The 20,790-nt window shown below is 44.4% G+C and overlaps 1 protein-coding gene across 3 annotated transcripts in view; it reads left to right on the top strand.

Annotated features, from left to right (window-relative positions):
* Positions 1 to 20,790, top strand: part of LOC127624038 (transcription factor HIVEP2-like) — a 103,940-nt gene that overhangs the window by 73,280 nt on the left and 9,870 nt on the right. For all 3 annotated transcript variants that reach the window (XM_052098647.1, XM_052098648.1, XM_052098649.1), the window contains one exon: positions 15,363 to 20,398. In XM_052098647.1, coding sequence (XP_051954607.1) covers positions 15,620 to 20,398 — 4,779 coding nt within the window. In that variant the 5' untranslated portion in view covers positions 15,363 to 15,619. The remainder of the gene's footprint in view (positions 1 to 15,362; positions 20,399 to 20,790) is intronic.

The following is a 20,790-nucleotide window of genomic DNA, read 5'->3' as shown; positions in this document are numbered from 1 at the left end:
GAAGCTGGCCACTTTCTTAAATGCTGTTACTATTCATGAAGATAAATCGCAACATAACTACAAACTGAGGCTATGGCTAATGTCTTATTTAGTGCCTGATGTCAAGGCCCAGTAAAATTTCAGTGAATAGCAATTTGGATAGATGATGTTATTTAAATAATCACCATTGATATGATTATAATAACAAGCTAATGGATAATGTGTCCTTTCCGCTGCCATATCTCTAAACTAATCAGAGCGATGGAGTGATTTCTCCCTCTTCTTTATGCTGGGATATTGTCCTTATGAAAGAATTGCCAATCATTTCCATGAATCGGAGACTGTTGCTGCTTGATTTTTCCGGTACATTCACTCTCTTGCCGAGTCGCTAGCGTCGCAGCTGCTAGATAATTACGCATTCGACCAAATGTCTTGAAGGGTTGTATGCACCTAGTTTCCGGCTGTGCGCGTATTGCAGCAGTGCTGCCATCCCTCTCTGCCCACACAGTCAGAATTGGATGGGCTGGCTTGTGTAACTTAAGCCCCTTTCATAACGCAATTCATCAACACTATAACCCTGTATGGTATTCATGCCTTCTCCCACACAGGAGCAGTCACCCACTCTCCTCACCCCATCTCAAGATTAGCTGTAGATGCTTCCCACGCATGCTTTCTCTCTCCAGCACACACATAAATGCTCATGCACAAAGTGTTAAAAATACTTTTTCTTTGTTTTAATGACTTCCTCTCTCCTCCATATAGCTCTGAAAGACTGGTTGATCTGTCTAAACTGAAAGTACAACTGTATTTTCATGAACTCTCATTTCTTTTGACAGCTTGCTTTGATACTATTGTTGAGGACAGAGTTATGGATGCCCAGTGCCCTTGGAATGTGACTGTGATTCTGATATTGTAGATGTGTAGAACTCCCCTCTGCTGACCATCTGGACATAAATTTAGCAGGCCTGTGTCTCTGCAATGACCTCTGTCACCAGGTTCCATGTAGAGCTGGATAAGTGGTCTGCCCAAGTTTCAACTTTGGATCTTAATGAGTAGTCAGTATGACACTCCAAGGGGCTGACTAAAACACATTTTGGGTAAAACACTCCCCAGTCCTGCTAACACATTCCAAAATCACACAACAAAAGTTGCTGGATAAGCAAAAGCTGAATCTTGCAGGGTGCTGAGACAAACTGCAAAGACAAAAGTTCTGAGCGGGTAGGGGGAAAGGTAATATGAGAATAGCATTAGCGGGCCAATATTCAGGATTGTTTCAGAAATGTCCTTTCTTAGATTGATGCCTTTTTTCAGTTAGTTAGGAAGTTAAATGGAAGTGCAGCTATTGAGATTATTCCTTCATACAGTCTTGGTTGCTTGAATAATTACTCTGAAAAGGGATGTGCCAGATCCTTTACAACAGACTTTATTTTGGTATCCTTACCTCAGTCTATTTTCAGACTTTCTCATCTGCTCTGCGCCAGAAGATAAAGCCAGTTGGAATAGTAAAAGTTGCTTCCATCACTAATGAGTTGGGATAGCTGGAACAAGGATGGTGGAAAATCAACTCCGCAACCTCTCCTTGTGCACACTTGAAATGTAATTTACGGTAGTAAATCTCCTCCTTGAGACAAACAAGCAAGGTGTAATCTAAATTTAGATGCACATCAGCAATACAAATAAGTCAGAGATGGGGCAAAATACAGTTGAGGGACTGACTAGAATTATTTTAGCGATAAGAGTTTGTCACTGTAGCCTCTATAACCACTGAATGGAAACAATTAGCAGCCTGTTGAATTATTCAGTGGCTGTCCTACAAGGGATAAAAGTTGTGCCACTGGACTCAGGGAAATATGATCTGGCTTGTGTACCTCCCCAGCAACATGGCTGTGATGTCACTGGGGGCAAACAAAAGGTGCAACCCAATCCCTGGAACATACCGCTCAGTGTGCCCAATAGCACCTCAGTGAAGGACATGATCTAGTAGTACTCTCTGCCTCCAAAGACTTCATTAGCTTAAATATGCAAAATACAAAGCCACGTATATATATCTCCAAATTCATCTTGAGCCATGTACACTACGGAAACTGCAGATCTATAAGTGCTTAAACCAACAGCTCACACTATAAGGGACTTTGCATTGCAAAAACGTAAAAAGGCAGCTGATAATCACGTCATTTTTCTTTGTATAGTGCTTTTCACAACAGAATCATGCATTGACAGAAAATTAAACTGTAATATCTATAAAGTCTTAATTGTGTAGTTTGATTAAATATGATTGTAAATAGTTGTAAAGGCATTAATAGAAAGGAGGAGGCAAGAACCGGCTTGATGATATAAACAATATTTTTAATAATTAACTAAAACGAAAAGACACAGCTGCCTGTAAACGCTCTCTCTCTGTCGCACCACCATCCGCAGTCGGACTTTATCCCTCACGGAGGCTTGATTAGTCTGATAAGGGGCCGGGTGTGTAGAATCATGACCCGGCCCCACCCTCCTACCTGTCATAATAGTGTATACAAATTATTAAATAATTGTATTTAGAACTCAAGTGAGGAAGCCGAAGGCGACTGTGGCAATGAACACAAAACTTCCTAAGATGTTGGTCAATGGATAAAAATAACCTTGGGAAAAACTAGGCTCACTGTGGGGGCCAGTTCACCTCTGGCTAAACAGCACGAATACAGTACTGGCCAAAAACATTGGCACACTTGGTAAATATGAGCAAAGAAGGCTGTGAAAAAAAAAATCTGCATTGTTTATCCTTTTGATCTTTCATTCAAAACATTCACAAAATGTAACCTTTAATTGAAGTAAAACAATTGAAAGAGGGGAAATCTCATTAAATAAATATTTTTATCCAAAACACGGCCATAATTATTAGCACCCCTAGAAATTCTTATGAGTAAAATATATCTGAAGTATATTCCCATTCACACAGAGGTATAAATCTGAGGTAACACACAGGCCAAAGGAATAATCACCAATCACAGTGGGTTAGACTAAAGAAAATAGTTCTGATGTGCAGTAAAAAGTTGTTGAGCTTCTCAAAATGGGAAGTGGCTATAACAAAATAGCCAAAGCATTGAAAATACCCATTTCCACAATCAGGGCAATAATTAAGAGGTTCCAATCAACTGCAAATGTTAAGAATTGGCCTGGAAAAGGACGTGTGTCTATATTGTCTCCACGCAGAGTGAGGAGGATGGCTCAAATGGCCAAAGAATCTCCAAGGATCACAAATCGAGAATTGAGAGCCTCTGCTCTCATCCAACAACGAACTCAAGCATCTTCAGTTTGCCAGACACTACTGGAACTTCAAATGCGACTGGGATCTATGGTCAGATGCACCAGAGATGGGTTTGACGTACACAGAGATGAAGTACCCAATGCCCATGGTTAAATGTGGTGCTGCATCTTGAATGTTGTGGAGCTGTTTTTCTGCCAGAGGTCCTGGACATCTTATTCAGATACATGGCATTATGGACTCTATCAAATACCAACAGATCATAACCTGACTGCCTCTGCCAGAAAACTTACAATGGGCCCTGGTTGGATTTGCCAGCAGGACAATACCACAAAAATGGTTCACTGACCACATAATCAAGGTTCTGCCATGGCTATCCCAGTCCCCTGACCTGAAAACCATAGAAAATTTGTGGGGTGAACTGAAGAGTCCACCAATATAGACCTCTGAATTTGAAGGATCTGTAGAGATTCTGTATGGACGAATAGTCTCAGATCCCTTGCCAGGTGTTCTCCAACCTCATCAGGCATTACAAGAGAAGACTGAGAACGGTTATCTTGGCAAAGGGAGGTTTTGAATAAAAGGTTGCCAATAATTATGGCCAATGCGTTTGAGAAAAATAATTAATAATGAGATATTGTTTTACTTCAATTAAAGATTAGAGTTTTGTGAAATTTTTGAATGCAAGATCAAAAGGTTAAACAATGCAGATTTTTTTTCCACAGCCTTCGTTGTGCATATTTATCAAGGGTGCCAATAGTTTTGGCCACTACTGTATAATGCCAATATTAGTCATTTCTGTGCAGTGTGTTATGACCCAAGCCATAGCTGCTCTGATGGGTCAAAACAAGAGGGGGAAGAGAGGGGAAAAACTAAAGACTATTACACTTGTAAACAAACTGAAAACACTGTTCTAAAAGGTGTCAGGTTTCAATGACACCCACTAAAGCGTCTGAGTAAAGACTCTAAACTTACAGTAATAGCAGATAAAGAGGCAAACAATTTACCTCAGAATATAAAATAAACAGTGCTTTAATGGGATAAAGAAAAAGAGGCAAACAATTTACCTCAAGAAACAAAATAAACAATTCTTAATAAAAGAGGGAAACAATTTACCTTAAAATAAATAAAGGCTGAGTGAAAGAAAACCGCTCAATGGAGAGCAGCCTGTCACTAGCTGCTACAACCACACCATCTATTTCCTGCTATGCTGAAAACACAGGCTTTTATCCCCTGCCTGCTCAGCAGCACAACTGCTGAAAATGAGTAGTGGATCAGCTTGATTAGGGCAGAAAGGGGTGTATCAAGTGTAACTGGAGTTTGATTGGAGGGGTATTCCAGAAAGCAGGTTTAGTGAGTTACCCGGGTTAAGTTTACTCAGAATAAGCGGATAACCTCAGCTTTCTGTTCCAAAGACTGAGGGAACTTTCAGGGTATGTTAGTGGCCATAGCAACTTATTCTCTGAACATAACCTGCACCGGAGTAGGTTATGATCAAGAGTTAGTTTGTTTCATGTATAGATGTAAGTACATTTCAGAGGCTGTCAGTGTATGCGTGCCCTTTTAATAGTGGCACAGAGGGCAAGAAATTTCAGATTATGCACAATCTTATACTTTTTAAGTAATATTATGGTAAACTGCAATCTTTACCTCACAAATCTTCTTTACTCTGGCATTTCCAGATCACACCACAGATTTGCATTCAAAAGTGAGCAAACTGTGTACATTATGCTTTATCTTTTAATGGGAAGGTTTTAATACTCTGATATTTTTTTAACACAGAACACATTGGAAAGTACTAAAAAAATGTGTAGCACCCACATTCTATTTACATTTCCTTCAGTCAATTAATATTAATGCTATTTATAAAATTACATTCCACAGTATCAATATGTAGGTAATGTCTGCCAATTAAAAACTTAAGCAATTAATCTCTCATTCTTCTTCTTTACTAACTAGATTATATGTGATAATTTCACAAACCACATATATAGAGGTTAGAGATTTTGTTTTCTTATCACTCTAATTCATGTAGGCTACTGTACATATAAATGCACACATTTCCAGACTTGTTCATTGTACTCTCTTTATTATCTGAAAATATAAATGAGACATGCTGTCATTTAAAATCACCCACAGTACCCTCATTTAGCGGGTGGTCAGGTGATTCAATGAAAAGATGTATCCATCAGAAGCTGTACGTGGTCCATCTCTAAATTACATTTTTGTTCTGCCTTTCAATAGGGACCTTTTACAGATTCCTATTAACAAGGAAGAGATGAGTTACGTTTCCCTAATGCTGAGATCATGAACATCTATAATGTATAGTCAGACACAAGATCTTCAATTAAAACAACATAATTTCATTCAGCTCCAAGTTGCTGGAGGCAGATGGACCCTACTGTACATGACAACATGACATGACAATTTTTAATGCCATATCAAATGAGAAAAGAACACAATGGACAAGTAAATCCTATCACTGTCCACCACTGATACAGCAGATCTTCATCTTATAATGCACATGAATAATCATGTGTGGCCTACTAAAAAACATTACATTAAATCTATGGAAAATGATGACAACTGTGGGAGATCCTACAATTGAAAGAGGGTCTATTAATACAATGAGAATATCAGCAACTATGGGAAATTAAAGGTGATATGATTCTAAGTTTTTAGAAACCCCAGCGGAGTACATCAAATGGTATTAAAAATAAAGGAATTACTTTCAGTTCACATGACATACAATAAAATATAATAAACATGCACAGATCATGGAAAATACCATTAAAATTAATCTTAAAATAAAACCTAAACTAAACCTATAGCCTATTATCATAATATTAATATAATATGAATGTTAATACTTATAATGAAGTTCAGTGCAAACAAATAACGTAATGGTCGACCTATTAAACATTAATGTAGTCGAGAGACATCTAATATTAATGTTGAATTAAGCTTTTATATGTACAGTTGAACTATATAGTTTTATTAATTAAACAAATTCTGTTGTTGTTATGGTTGTTCTTATGCGGTGAGGGTTTGAGATCGATGTGAATACCTCACATAATTGTTTGGTGGTTGTAAAGTGATCAATGGAACGGAGGAGGCGAGAATCGGCTTTTCAATATAAATAATATTTTAATGAGAAACTTAAAAGACAACATAAACGCACACGACGGATATGTCCGTTAATGATCTCTTTCTCCCACTCGATCCTCTGCAGTTGACCTTTATACCTCAGAGGCTTGATTAGCCTAATACAGGACCGGGTGTGTAGGATCACGACCCGGCCCCGCCCTCCGCCCTGCCACATTGGTGTTGTGGAGGATTCTGATCAACATATATTTGAGATTTATGCAATAATCTGTGTAAATTACAGAGGAGAAATGCGAGATTTAGACAAGCAGAAAAAAGAAAAGAAAAGAAAATGGTGAGTAATGTAATATGCACGCAGTTGAAACAGTAGAAAAGCGGGGGAAAACTAAGCATGCGGTAAAATGGCAAAGATATAATGATGAACGTAGAGGAATAAGCAATACTGAGCAGGCTAGCAAGCTACAAACTCATGCAGCGTGCCGGCAGAAACCGGAACAGGAAAATCACAGCATTAAAGGGATAGTTCACCCAAAAATGTTAATTATCTTATAATTTATTCACCCTCATGGTATCCCAGGTGTGTATGACTTTCTTTTTTCAGCAGAACACATTTGAAGAAAAATAGAAAAAAATATCTTAGCTCAGTAGGTCCTTAAAATGCAATTGGACGGTGATCAGACTTTTGAAGCTCCAAAAAGAACAGACAGTCAGCATAAACGTCATCCATACGACACCAGCATTTAAATTAATGTCTTCTAAATTGACATGATCGATTTGGTACGATAAAGTACATTTTAACTGCAAACCATCTCTTCTGGCAAGCAGCAGACTATGCATTCAAAAGAGTGCTGAATTCACATGGTCTCTTATGTGATGTATTCGCGTTTGCATGTTACGGACCTAATATCACATTCTTCTGTCAGTTGAGACATCCAGGATAAGCAGACAAACTCACCATTGTGAGTAAACAAACGATACAAACACAGATCTTAATCAAAACCAACGAAGCTTCTGCACAGCGTTCCTCCTTCTCAGTTGTAAACAGTGCTACTTTTCCGGGTGTGTCGCACGTCCATCAGTGTCTCAATGTGATTACGTCACACTTGCATACTGTTCCTGACAGGAAGCAATGGTTTATATAGAAAAAGTGTTTAAATATTTATGTATTTTTAAATTTTCTCCCCTTTTCTCCTCAATTTGGCATGCCCAATTCCCAATGCACTCTAAGTCCTCATGGTGATGTAGTGACTGGGCTCAATCCATGTGGTGGAGGAATAATCTCAGTTGCCTCCACGTCTGAGACAGTCAATCTGTGCATTTTATCACATGGCTTGTTGAGCGTGTTACCGTGGAGACCTAGCGCATGCTCATATAATTCTCTGCAGCATCCACGCACAACTCACCATGCGCCCCACCGAGAGCGAGAACCACATTATAACAACCACGAGGAGGTTAACCCAACGTGTCTCTACCCACCTTAGCAACTGAGCCAATTGGTTGCTTAGGAAGCCTGACTGGAGTCACTCAGCATGCCCTGGATTCGAGCTTGAGACTCCAGGTGTGGTAGTCAGCATCTTTTCTTGCTGAGATACCCAGGCCCCCAAAAGTACTTAAATATTTATCTTTTTTGTATCAAGAGTGTTGCTTTAGAAGATTTATTTAACAGCTGGAGTCATATGGATGACATTTATGCTGACTGTCTGTTCTTTTTGGAGCTTCAAAAGTCTGATCACCATCCACATGCATCCAGGACCTACTGAGCTAAGATGTTTGACTATTTTTCTTCAGATGTATTCTGCTGAAAAATGAAAGTCATAAACACCTGGGATATCATGAGGGTGAGCATTTTTGGGTGAACTAACCCTTTAAAGAGCATGACTAGCAATATTTCAAGAACACACTGGCAAATACCTTTTTTTCCAGGTCTGTTTCTATATAATTTTCTGCTTATTTGTGTCATGCTGAGTAACGAGGCTGACGAAGAGGTGCGGATCCAATTGCAGTTTGAACTTTATTTGACTTAATAGACAGGGCAAAAACACAAAGCAACAACCCACGGTGGGGAAAAGTAACATAAACTCGAAAAGGAAACCACGGAGGATACAAACAGGGAACTGGGGAGAGAAGCACACACCAGGCTAACATCAACAACGATCGACAAACACTGAACAAAGACACGGGGTATAAATACACAGACATGGGGAAAGTGGCCAATGAAAGAACAGAACTCAAACAAGATAATAAGGAGATTGACGCAACTTAACAAGGGCAGGTGTAAACAATGGACAGTGAACACGAACGCTAACGAGGGTTGTGGAGTCAAATACAGGACTAAAGTGACAACTAAAAGAGAGAGAATGGAAAACAAGGGAGAGAATGGAAAACAAGAGAAAGGATGGAAAACAAGAGAAATGATGGAAAACAAGAGGGCAAAGTGAAACAAGACAGGGTGGAGTGAGGAGTTAAACAAGGGAACACAAAAGAAAGCTTAAGCAGTGACATTAAAGGAAAACAAGGGGGCAACAGAGAGACAAGACAGGGTGATCGTTACATAGCCCCCCCTCGAAGATCGGCTACTAGACGATCACAAACAGAAAAAAGGAACAGAAAAGACCAAAAGACCCACAAAGAGAAGACCAAATGAGGGCACCAGGGGCAAACAGACAGAGACAGTTCACGGGGGTACAAGGGCAAGGCAGGTAGAACATGGGGGCCGAGAGGGCAGGGAAGCAGTCTATGGGGGTGTATCTGGGGACCAGGGTCAGATGACCTGGTGGTCATCCATCGGGAAGGAGGCCTAGGAGACGGCCAGAAGCAAGGGATAGGTCTAGGAGGTGGCCATCGGACAGGGAGAGGTCTAGGAGGCCTGGGTGGAGGCCACAGGACAGGGACTGGATCAGGGGGCCTGGGAAGTGGCCGCCGGTCGGGAACAGGGTCAGTGGCCTTTGGAGGTGGTCGTGGGCCAAGGGCCGGTTCAGGGGTCCTGGGAGATGACCTCAGGGCAACGGCTGGTTCGGGGGACCTGGGAGCTGTGGCCACTGGGGCGGCTGGCGGAGCCGCGTGAGGCGGAGCCAAGGAGGACCTCTGAGGCGGGGCTGTCGTTGACTTGGGTGGCGGCGCCGCAGGAGGCATAGGCAGGGCCGTAGGAGATCCTGGGGGCGAAGCAGGGGCAGGCTAGGCCATGGGGTACCCCATGGGCGGAGCCATAGAAGGCTTGGGAGGCGGTGCCTTGGAATGCTCCGGAGGCGGAGCTGAGGGGTGTGGCGCCGTAGGCAGTTCTTGAGGCGGAGGCCTGGGAGGCTCCGGGGACGGAGCTGAGGAAGGCACAGGAGACGGAGCCAAGGAAGGCCCGGGAGGCGGAGCCGCAGGGGGCTCGGGGGGCGGTGCAGAGGAAGGCGCAGGAGGTGGAGCCGCAGGAGGCTCCGGAGGCAGAGCCGTTGGTGGCTCTGGTGGAGGCTCGGTAGGCAGAGCCATGGATGGCTCGAGGGGCTTGTAGGGTGGAGCCCTGGGAGGCTCGAGAGACTCGAGGGGAGGAGCCCTGGAAGGCTCGAGAGGCTCGAGGGGCGGAGCCCTGGTAGGCTCGAGAGGCTTGAGGGGCGGAGCCCTGAAAGGCTCGAGAGGCTTGAGGGGGGGAGCCCTGGAAGGCTCGAGAGGCTTGAGGGGCGGAGCCCAGGAAGGCTCGAGAGGCTTGAGGGGCGGAGCCCAGGAAGGCTCGAGAGGCTTGAGGGGCGGAGCCCTAGAAGGCTCGAGAGGCTCGAGAGGCCTGAGAGGCTTGAGGGGTGGAGCCCTGGAAGGCTCGAGAGGCTTGAGAGACGGAGCCCTGGAAGGCTCGAGAGGCTTGAGAGACGGAGCCCTGGAAGGCTCGAGAGGCTTGAGTGGTGGAGCCCTAGAAGGCTCGAGAGGCTCGAGAGGCCTGAGAGGCTTGAGGGGTGGAGCCCTGGAAGGCTCGAGAGGCTTGAGAGACGGAGCCCTGGAAGGCTCGAGAGGCTTGAGGGGCGGAGCCCTGGAAGGCTCGAGAGGCTTGAGGGGCGGAGCTCTGGTAGGCTCGAGAGGCTTGAGGGGTGGAGCCCTGGAAGGCTCGAGAGGCTTGAGGGGCAGAGCCCTAGAAGGCTCGAGAGGCGGAGCCCTGTGAGGCTCGAGAGGCTCGAGAGGCGGAGCCCTGGGAGGCTCGAGAGGCTTGAGGGGTGGAGCCCTGGAAGGCTCGAGAGGCTTGAGAGACGGAGCCCTGGAAGGCTCGAGAGGCTTGAGGGGCGGAGCCCTGGAAGGCTCGAGAGGCTTGAGGGGCGGAGCTCTGGTAGGGTCGAGAGGCTTGAGGGGTGGAGCCCTAGAAGGCTCGAGAGGCTTGAGGGGCGGAGCCCTAGAAGGCTCGAGAGGCGGAGCCCTGTGAGGCTCGAGAGGCTCGAGAGGCGGAGCCCTGGGAGGCTCGAGAGGCTTGAGGGGCGGAGCCCTGGAAGGCTCGAGAGGCTTGAGGGGCGGAGCCCTGGAAGGCTCGAGAGGCTTGAGGGGCGGAGCCCTGGAAGGCTCGAGAGGCTTGAGGGGCGGAGCCCTGGAAGGCTTGAGAGGCGGAGCCCTGGGAGGCTCGAGAGGCTTGAGAGGCGGAGCCCCGGGAGGCTCGAGAGGTGGAGCTCTGGAAAGCTCGGGTTGCCCGGAAGGCGGAGCTCTGGAAAGCTCGGGAGGCGGAGCTCTGGAAAGCTCGGAAGGCGAGGCTCTGGAAAGCTCGGAAGGCGGAGCTCTGGAAAGCTCGGAAGGCGGAGCTCTGGAAGGCTCGGAAGGCGGAGCTCTGGAAGGCTCGGAAGGCGGAGCTCTGGAAAGCTCGGAAGGCGGAGCTCTGGGAAGCTCGGGAGGCTCGGAAGGCGGAGCTCTGGGAAGCTCGGGAGGCTCGGAAGGCTGAGCTCTGGAAAGCTCGGGAAACTCGGATGGCTGAGCTCTGGAAAGCTCGGGAAACCCGGATGGCTGAGCTCTGGAAAGCTCGGGAAACTCGGATGGCTGCGCTCTGGAAAGCTCGGGAAACTCGGATGGCTGAGCTCTGGAAAGCTCGGGAAACTCGGATGGCTGAGCTCTGGAAAGCTCGGGAGGAGGAGCCCTGGAAGGCTCGAGAGACTTGAGAGACTTGGGGGGTGGAGCCCTAGGGGGCTCGAGAGGTGCTGGCTCTTGGACGGTCACGGCCATAGGCACTGGCTCTGGCTCTTGGACGGTCATGGCTACTGGCGCAGGCTCTTGGACGGTCACGGCTACTGGCTCTGGCTCTCGGACGGTCGAGGCTACTGGCATTGGCTCTTGGACAGTCATGGCTACCGGCACTGGCTCTTGGACGGTCATGGCTACTGGCACTGGCTCTTGGACGGTCGAGGCTACAGGCGCTGGCTCAGGGACGGTCGAGGCTACAGGCGCTGGCTCAGGGACGGTCGAGGCTACAGGCGCTGGCTCAGGGACGGTCGAGGCTACAGGCGCTGGCTCATTGACGTTTGAGGCTTGCGGCACTGGCTCATTGACGTTTGAGGCTTGCGGCACTGGCTCATTGACGTCTGAGGCTACAGGCTCTGGCTGGGTTACCGTGGTTGGCGTGGACTCGGGCTCGCTCACGGTGACATGCGGGGGCTCTAGCTCGCTCACCGTGACATGCGTGGGCTCTAGCTCGCTCACCGTGGCAGGCGCGGACCGGGAGGCGGAGGCCCGTCTTCTCTCCCTTCTCCGAGCAGACGCAGTGGACCGTGCTGGCTCGAGGAAGGCGACTGGCGTGGAGGCGGGCTCGCTAACAGGTGGGGCTGGCGCGACAGGAAGTGCCAAGGACGACTGGGGAGTCACCACAGTGGGAGGAGAGGTGGAATCCTCCTTGGCGAAGACCACGGTGTAGGGTGAGCCGCAGATCAGTAAGGTCGCCTCCAGGAAGTCGTGGAGGGTCCACCCAAGCGTTGCCGGCGGTAACCGTTCTCGGAGCGAGGCGTGTAACGTGTCCCTGAAGAAGACCACCAGGGCTGCGTCCGGGAAGTCCGTTAACTTCGCCAGCGCGAGGAAGTCGCTGATGTGGTCTTCAACAGGGCGGCCTTCTTGTCTGAGGTTGAGCAACCGGCAATTGGCCCGTATCACTGCTGGATCCATTGTGTTCGATCGTTCTGTCATGCTGAGTAACGAGGCTGACGAAGAGGTGCGGATCCAATTGCAGTTTGAACTTTATTTGACTTAATAGACAGGGCAAAAACACAAAGCAACAACCCACGGTGGGGAAAAGTAACATAAACTCGAAAAGGAAACCACGGAGGATACAAACAGGGAACTGGGGAGAGAAGCACACACCAGGCTAACATCAACAACGATCGACAAACACTGAACAAAGACACGGGGTATAAATACACAGACATGGGGAAAGTGGCCAATGAAAGAACAGAACTCAAACAAGATAATAAGGAGATTGACGCAACTTAACAAGGGCAGGTGTAAACAATGGACAGTGAACACGAACGCTAACGAGGGTTGTGGAGTCAAATACAGGACTAAAGTGACAACTAAAAGAGAGAGAATGGAAAACAAGGGAGAGAATGGAAAACAAGAGAAAGGATGGAAAACAAGAGAAATGATGGAAAACAAGAGGGCAAAGTGAAACAAGACAGGGTGGAGTGAGGAGTTAAACAAGGGAACACAAAAGAAAGCTTAAGCAGTGACATTAAAGGAAAACAAGGGGGCAACAGAGAGACAAGACAGGGTGATCGTTACAATTTGTTAATGTATGTATTTATTTGCAGTCTTGCAGTGTCCTACAGTGAACTTTGAGGAGATTAGGCATCTCCACTGCATAATGGCTTTAAATGTGATGGCACTTAAAAAAGACAGGGAGTCTCCCTTCAAGAGAAAAGGATATCCAAATGGCTTAGAATGTGACATAATGCCTCTCCAAATCCTTTTAGGACTGCCACACCATGCAGCATTCATTAACAAACAGACTCTGTGAAGACAGCTGCTAATCCTCTCCCTGGAATCTGACAGCAGAACTGTAATGCATAATCCTTGCATTAGATTAAGTGGTGTATTTTTATTCATAAGCAAGTGCCCTCGTAAATGGTTTTATGGTTTTTATTATAGTGGTGCTGTGCATTAGTGTGGAGGGCTTGCTGTGGCCTCAGGGTAAGAACCTCCCACACTTGGTATGGTGAAATGGGGCAGGGAGATGAGTGGGACTGCAGACAGCATTGCACTAATCTCTACCATGCAATGACCATAATAATGATTTGGCATTAACCAGTTTTTTTTAACCATACAGTAAATGTACCACATACAGTGGGGTGGATAAAGAATTTGTTTTGAGCTATGTGTATATGTGCTCGTGTGTGTAGGTAAAATATGGGTAAATACTGTAGGTTCACAGGATGCATCTCACATTGTTTAAACCTTTTTTTGGTTTATGTTGTTTGTCATTCTATTCCAATTTGTTCTGTAAATGGAGACACTGCTCTCCTTAGGGTGACTGCTCAAATCCTGTGTGTGTGTGTGTGTGTGTGTGTGTGTGTGTGTGTGTGTGTGTGTGTGTGTGTGTGTGTGTGCCTGTGTGCGCGTGTGCGCGTGTGTGCGTGTGTGCGTGCGCGCGCGCGCGCGCGTGCATGTGCAACACATGCTCTCAAATTGTAAGCACATGCTCTTTTACATTTTTGTCTCTTAAAAAGTTGATTTAAAGTATTTTTTAACCTTCCTTAAAATTTTATTTTTCAATGTATTCAGTAGATATCTCTCAACTCAAAACGTTCACAAAAAATCATCTCATGATACATGTACAAAAAGGGAAAAAGCATGAGCAAAATTTGACCTATTTTTTTATCATTGGCATATTCAAACTTAGCACACGCATCATGTCAGGTTATGAGACATGCGCTGCACGTAAAAAACATAAAGTAGTCCTACCAGTTGACACATTTCTACTGTTACAAGGTAGTCTATATACTGCCCGAGAAGATACTGTATGTATATGCTGCCCAGCCCCTACTGTCTTATCAAGAAGAGATTGTACCATGCTTGTAAATACAGCTTCTCTATTTAGAAAGTACCCTGAAACTTGATGTTTCTTTCTGTGCCTTTACATCCAAAAAGCCTTACTTATTTACATAATTTGGCAGAAATGTTGTTGTGCTTGTTTCTGTAGGACAAAGCTGCTATATATTCAAAATTACTACTTACGAGTTTAACTCACAGTTTGTCAGGCATAGAAGAACAAGAAAGCTAAAGAAACCAAAAGTTCATGTTTCAAGTGTTATAAATACCAGTGTTTTTTCTGCCCTGCTATTTTTAGTGCTGGCATCGCCTTCCAGACACTAGTGTCACACAGTTTCCTCACTCATACTCGGGCAGTACTGTTTGTTGCAATCAGAACAAGTCTGAGATTAATATTATTCTGCATCTTCCATTTACAAACACATCCATTCTCATTTCATTGCTTTGAGAACATACTGTACCTTGAGAATGTATTTTGGTCTATAACTCTCCCACATTTTTCCATATTCATAGTTTTAATCTTTTTTAAAGCAGAGAAAATATGCAAAATCCTAAGAAATAAAATGCTTTTGCCCTTTAACCCCCCCCCACCACACACACACAACATGGAATGTAATTTGCATTCCGTGGGCTATTTTTAAATGTTTGTTTCTTTTTATGAAATGAGTGGGCAAGGTTGTTAATGATGACTCATTAGCAGAGGGATGTGGTAGCTCCTCTGCATCAGTTCATTGAAAAGTTTTGAAAACACTTGCTAGGCAAGAAGTACACAGTTGTATATGTCCAGCTGCCTAGATATAAAAATGAAAGAAATAGGATAAGAAAACAAGCTGTAATTGATGTACGATGAGCAACAATGTCACATGATCAACTGTCATACATTTTTTAGACAGCTGAGTATTTTTCCCCAGCCTTATTAGACATAATCTTTCTAAAGGTAGAGAGTGTTACACAAGTATTTTATTCTTCAATAAATATGGAAAAGTATTCTTTGTTTGAAATGCAATGTTCAAACTGTAACCAATATATTGTATTTTTTTTTTCTCCCTTATAGACATTGAAGAATAGGAGGACGGTAAACAGCAGAGTAACAAGATTGGATAAAAAAAAATGAATGGACTGTTATATGCTGACATGTTGAGTGATGGAAGGATATTGGCCTAATTTAAGGAGGAGCAACACTTAAAAAATGGAAGTAGAATTACATTTTGTTTAGTAGTCACTTTAGTAACTCATCTGACATGACATCTTACATAATTGCATTTAAGTGAACACCCTCTTAAGAAACCCCATTGAAGTACTGAGAAAAAAATGGAGCCACATGGCACAACAGTTGGCCAAAAATACACCAAGGAGCCACGGGAAAAGAACCTCTTACAAAGAAAATGGGTCTCTGAGCCCTCTGCTGGAACAAAAAGAAGTACTTTTGCTGATCCAGATGTTAAAAGACACTCACATCGTGAGCAAAGTCTTACAAGTGGAACAAGCCTTGCTAGTTCAACTCACAAGTTTAGCTCTGGAAAGCTACTGTCATCGCCACAGTCATCGCAAGAAAGTCAATTTCAACAGGTCTACTCTCTGCCTTACTCTTACCAGTTGCCACATTCTTACACACAGGAGCCTTTCCTAGGTAGTACAAAGCCACAGCCTGGTTTAGAGAGCCATGCCTGGTCATTCTCTGGTCAACTACCATCTCTTCCACCAGATGATATGTTTTCTGTACACTCCCACTCACATGGAGTCTTTCCCCGTCAGAAATCTCCAGCTGCTTTTGGACAGTTTCCCCAATCTGGACCTGAGCAGCCAGATGAAAGTCATAAGAAGGAACAAAAACCCAAGAAGCCAGGAAAGTACATATGTCACTACTGTGGCAGGGCATGTGCTAAACCCAGTGTGCTTAAAAAACACATACGGTCCCACACAGGGGAGCGTCCCTATCCTTGTGTTCCCTGTGGCTTCTCGTTCAAAACCAAGAGCAATTTGTATAAACATAGAAAATCTCATGCCCATGCTATAAAAGCAGGACTAGTTCCATTCTCTGAGATAACAACTCGCACAGACACCGATCAAGCATCTTCGGTTGGAGAAGCAGAGGCGCACTCTGACGGTGAACAAAGCACTGACACTGATGAAGAAACTGCAGAAGGTGCAATGTTCCCTGAAAAACATAGCCCACAAATTTCATTTGAGTCTGACAAGAGACCACTGGAAAGGGGACCAGCATATGGAGATCCAGCAGAGGAACTGTCTGTGGCATCTATGAAAGTGCCTATACTAATTGTTCCAAAACAAGGGGTACCATCAACAGCCACAGAGGGTCCCCAGTTCACAGAAATTAAAGGTTCATTTATTGGTGGACAGATGGACAGAGGAGATGAGTCACATACAGTTAAACAGATACTTACCTTAAGACTCACTGAGAAAAAGGACCAGGATTCAGAGCAGTCTCAAAATCTCTTGAGCCCCCACAGCAAAGGCAGCACTGATTCTGGTTACTTTTCCCGCTCCGAGAGTGCTGAACAACAGATAAGTCCACCTAACACCAATGCAAAATCATATGAAGAGATAATGTTTGGAAGAACTTGGTACCACAGAACCAATTCCAGAATTAGACAGTCAGTTACAGTTAAGATGGCAACTTTTGCCAATCAAGACACTAATATCAATATCAACAAGTCTAGTGTCATGCAGGAGTTGGCTATGGGAAAGATATCAGAGGGCCGTGTATTTTATCAAAGTGATTGTGCAGAATCACAGTTAGTTGCTGGCTGTGACCCAAAGCAGTATCATTCTGGCTCTTGCCAAACCAATGCAGGTCTTCTGGAAGCACCCTCTGATTCAGGGACACTTATAAGGAGCAATTCAATGCCAACACCTTCCCCTACCAACCTCAATGTCCCACCAAGTCTAAGAGGGAGTCACTCATTTGACGAGATGATGACCCAAGATGATGTTTTTTACACAGCAGGTCTGAAGAGGTTACAGAGGCAGGGTGCTTTTGAACACTCTGCCCAAGAAGGGCATGGCGATTCAGAGAACTATGGAAAGATCACAGGCCCAAACTCAAGTTTTAAAATGGGGGAGAGAGGTCCTGTGATGCCAGAGTTCAAATGTGGTACAAAAGAGTTTGCCACAAGAAAACGACGCCTGAAAAAGAGTGTTGGTGAAGAGGAAGATTGCCTTGAACAAGATGATGGCAGTCAGGGTGGTTCTATTGAAATCCCAGGGGATTATGAACAAAGACAAGGAAGTCAAGATTCTTCAAAGGCTGCTCCTGCTAATAAAGGATCTATGTTTAGAGCACATAGCCCATCAGACAGTTTTGACAGAGGCCAATGTATAACTCCAGAAGATGTGGTACTGGTTCAAGATTCAGACACAAAGACTGCTGGTAATGTAATATCTGTCATTCAACATACTAATTCACTTAGCAGGCCAAACTCATTTGAGAAGACTGAATCAATTGAACATCCATTTTATCAGTCAGATAAGCCTGCTGGCCATCATTCTGAGCAATCAGACTCAGAAATCATTGATGAGGTGCATATCCCCAATTCTCATCATAGATCAGAAAGCATTAAACATCAGCAGCAGGGTGACAGTGAACATGGGTCTTTCTCTTCTAACTTTTTATATCATATGCCCCACAAACTTGTACGACAACCCAACATTCAAGTACCTGAAATAAGAGTTACAGAAGAGCCTGACAAACCAGAAAAAGAAACTGAGGTACAAGTGAAAGAACCAGAGAAGCATGTTGAGGAATTTCAGTGGCCACAAAGGAGTGAAACATTGTCCCAGCTTCCTTCAGAGAAGCTGCCCCCAAAGAAGAAACGCCTGCGTCTTGCAGATATGGAGCACTCTTCTGGGGAGTCAAGCTTTGAGTCGACTTGCACTAGCCTTTCAAGAAGCCCTAGTCAAGAAAGTAACTTATCTCATAGCTCAAGTTTCTCAATGTCATTTGACAGGGAGGAAAGCATAAAATCTATGTCCCCAACTAAGCAAGACGACTTTGGTAAGCAGTCTGAGTTCTTAACTGTTCCAGGCAGTGGCCATTCTTTGTCTATACCAGGCCATCATCAAAGAGAAATGCGACGCTCCTCATCAGAGCAGGCACCCTGTGCTTTGCCCACTGAAGTACCAGAAATCCGTAGTAAATCATTTGACTATGGAAGTCTTTCAACTGGTTCAAGACAAGGAGAAGTATATGCAAGTTCTTCAGCTATGAAGGAGCGTAGAAGGGGCTACCTTGTTAGACAGGCATCCCTCAGTGTCTATCCTGAAGTAGTGGTTCAAGAAACAAACTCAGAATTAAATATAAAACAAGAGCATTCTGACCACAATTCCCAAGCTGCTACATCCTATTGTGTAACCAGTGACTTAGCAAGACCCAGAAGAGCACAGCCAGTTCTTGGATCACATCACTTGCAGCAACAGAGTATCAGCGAGGACAGCCTATCAGAGGATAATTTCCAGAAAACTTCTCGTTTGCCTGCACAACTTTCATCTGATAGTGAACATTCAATGCATGAGCACATGAGCCAGGACTTAATTCAGCATTCTTCACTGCAAAACACTCTGACATCCTCACCCTTCTTGCCATTTCAATCTATGCTCTGGCATCCTGAATCAACACAAAGACACAAGCACCCTCTGGCTTTTCAGACACATCAGTTACAGAAACAACATATCAAACAGCCAAATCTACAGCCCATGTTACATAAACCACATCAACCTCCTTATCAGATTCAGGTGCAAACAGACTCAAAAACCGATGGGGCAAGTCATAACAATCCATATCCCTTAAGAACCTCCCCACAGCAGCTTGGGGTCTTGTCATCCAAAGTGCTTTCTACAAACTTCTTACAACAACTCCAGCCTGTCTTTGCTACTCAAAATGCAGGTCCACAGCCAGCACTCCCTGAAATGCTGGTCCCAGTCAGGATCCAGACAAATATGCCATCTTATGGAAGTGTTATGTATACAAGTGTTTCACAAATCCTCGTTACTCATGCTCAGAGTACAACGTCTATCAGAGTTATTTGCTCAGACAATGCTTCTACTGCTTCACTAACAAGCACTCCATCAAAGCACCAAGTAGGGATTAATTTAACCAAAATGTTGGGACATTCAGGAGGGTCCTTACATTTTCCAATATGGAAAGTTCCTGAATATTTACATGGGACTCTTAATACTGGAATTCCTCTGTCTTTGACATCAGGAACTATCTCTTCTACAGATGCTTCCTCCAGTATTGGGGGGAGTAAGAGAATGTTGTCACCAGCCAGCAGTCTTGAGCTCTTTATTGAAACCAAACAACAAAAACGGGTCAAGGAGGAAAAGATGTATGGCCAGATAGTGGAAGAGCTTAGTGCAGTTGAGCTGAGCAATTCCAATGCACCAAAAGATGACGACATATCCCACAAAAATGAATTTTCAAAGAGAGGATGCTCTGAAGATGAACAAGAGAGAATGTCCTTGTCTCCGCCTACTGATTTTTTATCCTCTAAACTTCTTGGGTATTCTCCTTATTTACCTGATGTGCCACCAAAAGACAGCTTCATCCCACCTTTGCAAATAATTACAAATGTGGCTAATAGAGCAGATTCCCCAGAAGAGCTTGATATAGATGAGTCAACCCCAGAGGCAAGCTCAAGCCCACAGTCAGTGATCTCAAGTGACACACAAGAAGAATCCAATCAGACTAAGTTTCCTGTAAACATGCTAGCAAAACTAGCTGCCAATCAGGGTGGTGGAGTTTTGGGTAGCACTCTTGTGCTCACTGACCTGGCAGATGTCCATCAATTTTTTCAATTTCCAAGTCTTTGCACACCAACCAGTGTCAGCTGGTGCTTCCTAAATTATACTAAGCCAAATTATGCACAGACAACTCCTTTAACCTCTGTGTATGGTTCTTGGTGTGTCAGCTCTTATAACCCCAACCCACTCAACCTCAGCACCAAGGCAACCCTTGCACTTCTTCGCTCCAAACAGAGGAAGAATACAGAGATGTATACAATGGCTTCTGTGTATCAACCTGGCACTGGAAAACTTGTTTCATCCCTGCGGTGGAAACAGAAGTTTGAGCAGGTAATAGCTTTTAAAAAAATATAAGAATAGTTTACAACATTATATTCAAAAGAAAAATATTAACAAAAATTGCCAACTACATTCCATTACAGCAACTTACTGTATGTTCATATTGTCAATTCAGGACATCTGCAGAATGTATAACAATTTTAGATGAAATAGAACGATATTGAAATTGTATTTACAACTTGAAAACTGGCAGAATAATGCACTATACATTATACTGAACTCACCCATGTTATTACAGCCCAACTAAACCCAAATTCAAAGATCTTTAAACTATCACAAACTAACTCAATAAACTGTTTTTGAGTTTAAACAATAACCGCAGAGAGATCAGGTGTACATTTCCACAGATTTTCCCATTCCCCACTTATCACACAGAGTGGAAA

The sequence above is a fragment of the Xyrauchen texanus genome, chromosome 30, assembly GCF_025860055.1.
Source record: "Xyrauchen texanus isolate HMW12.3.18 chromosome 30, RBS_HiC_50CHRs, whole genome shotgun sequence".
Taxonomy (NCBI): domain Eukaryota; kingdom Metazoa; phylum Chordata; class Actinopteri; order Cypriniformes; family Catostomidae; genus Xyrauchen; species Xyrauchen texanus.
Note: the sequence above shows the minus strand (reverse complement) of the source record. Positions and strands in the feature narration are given on the sequence as shown.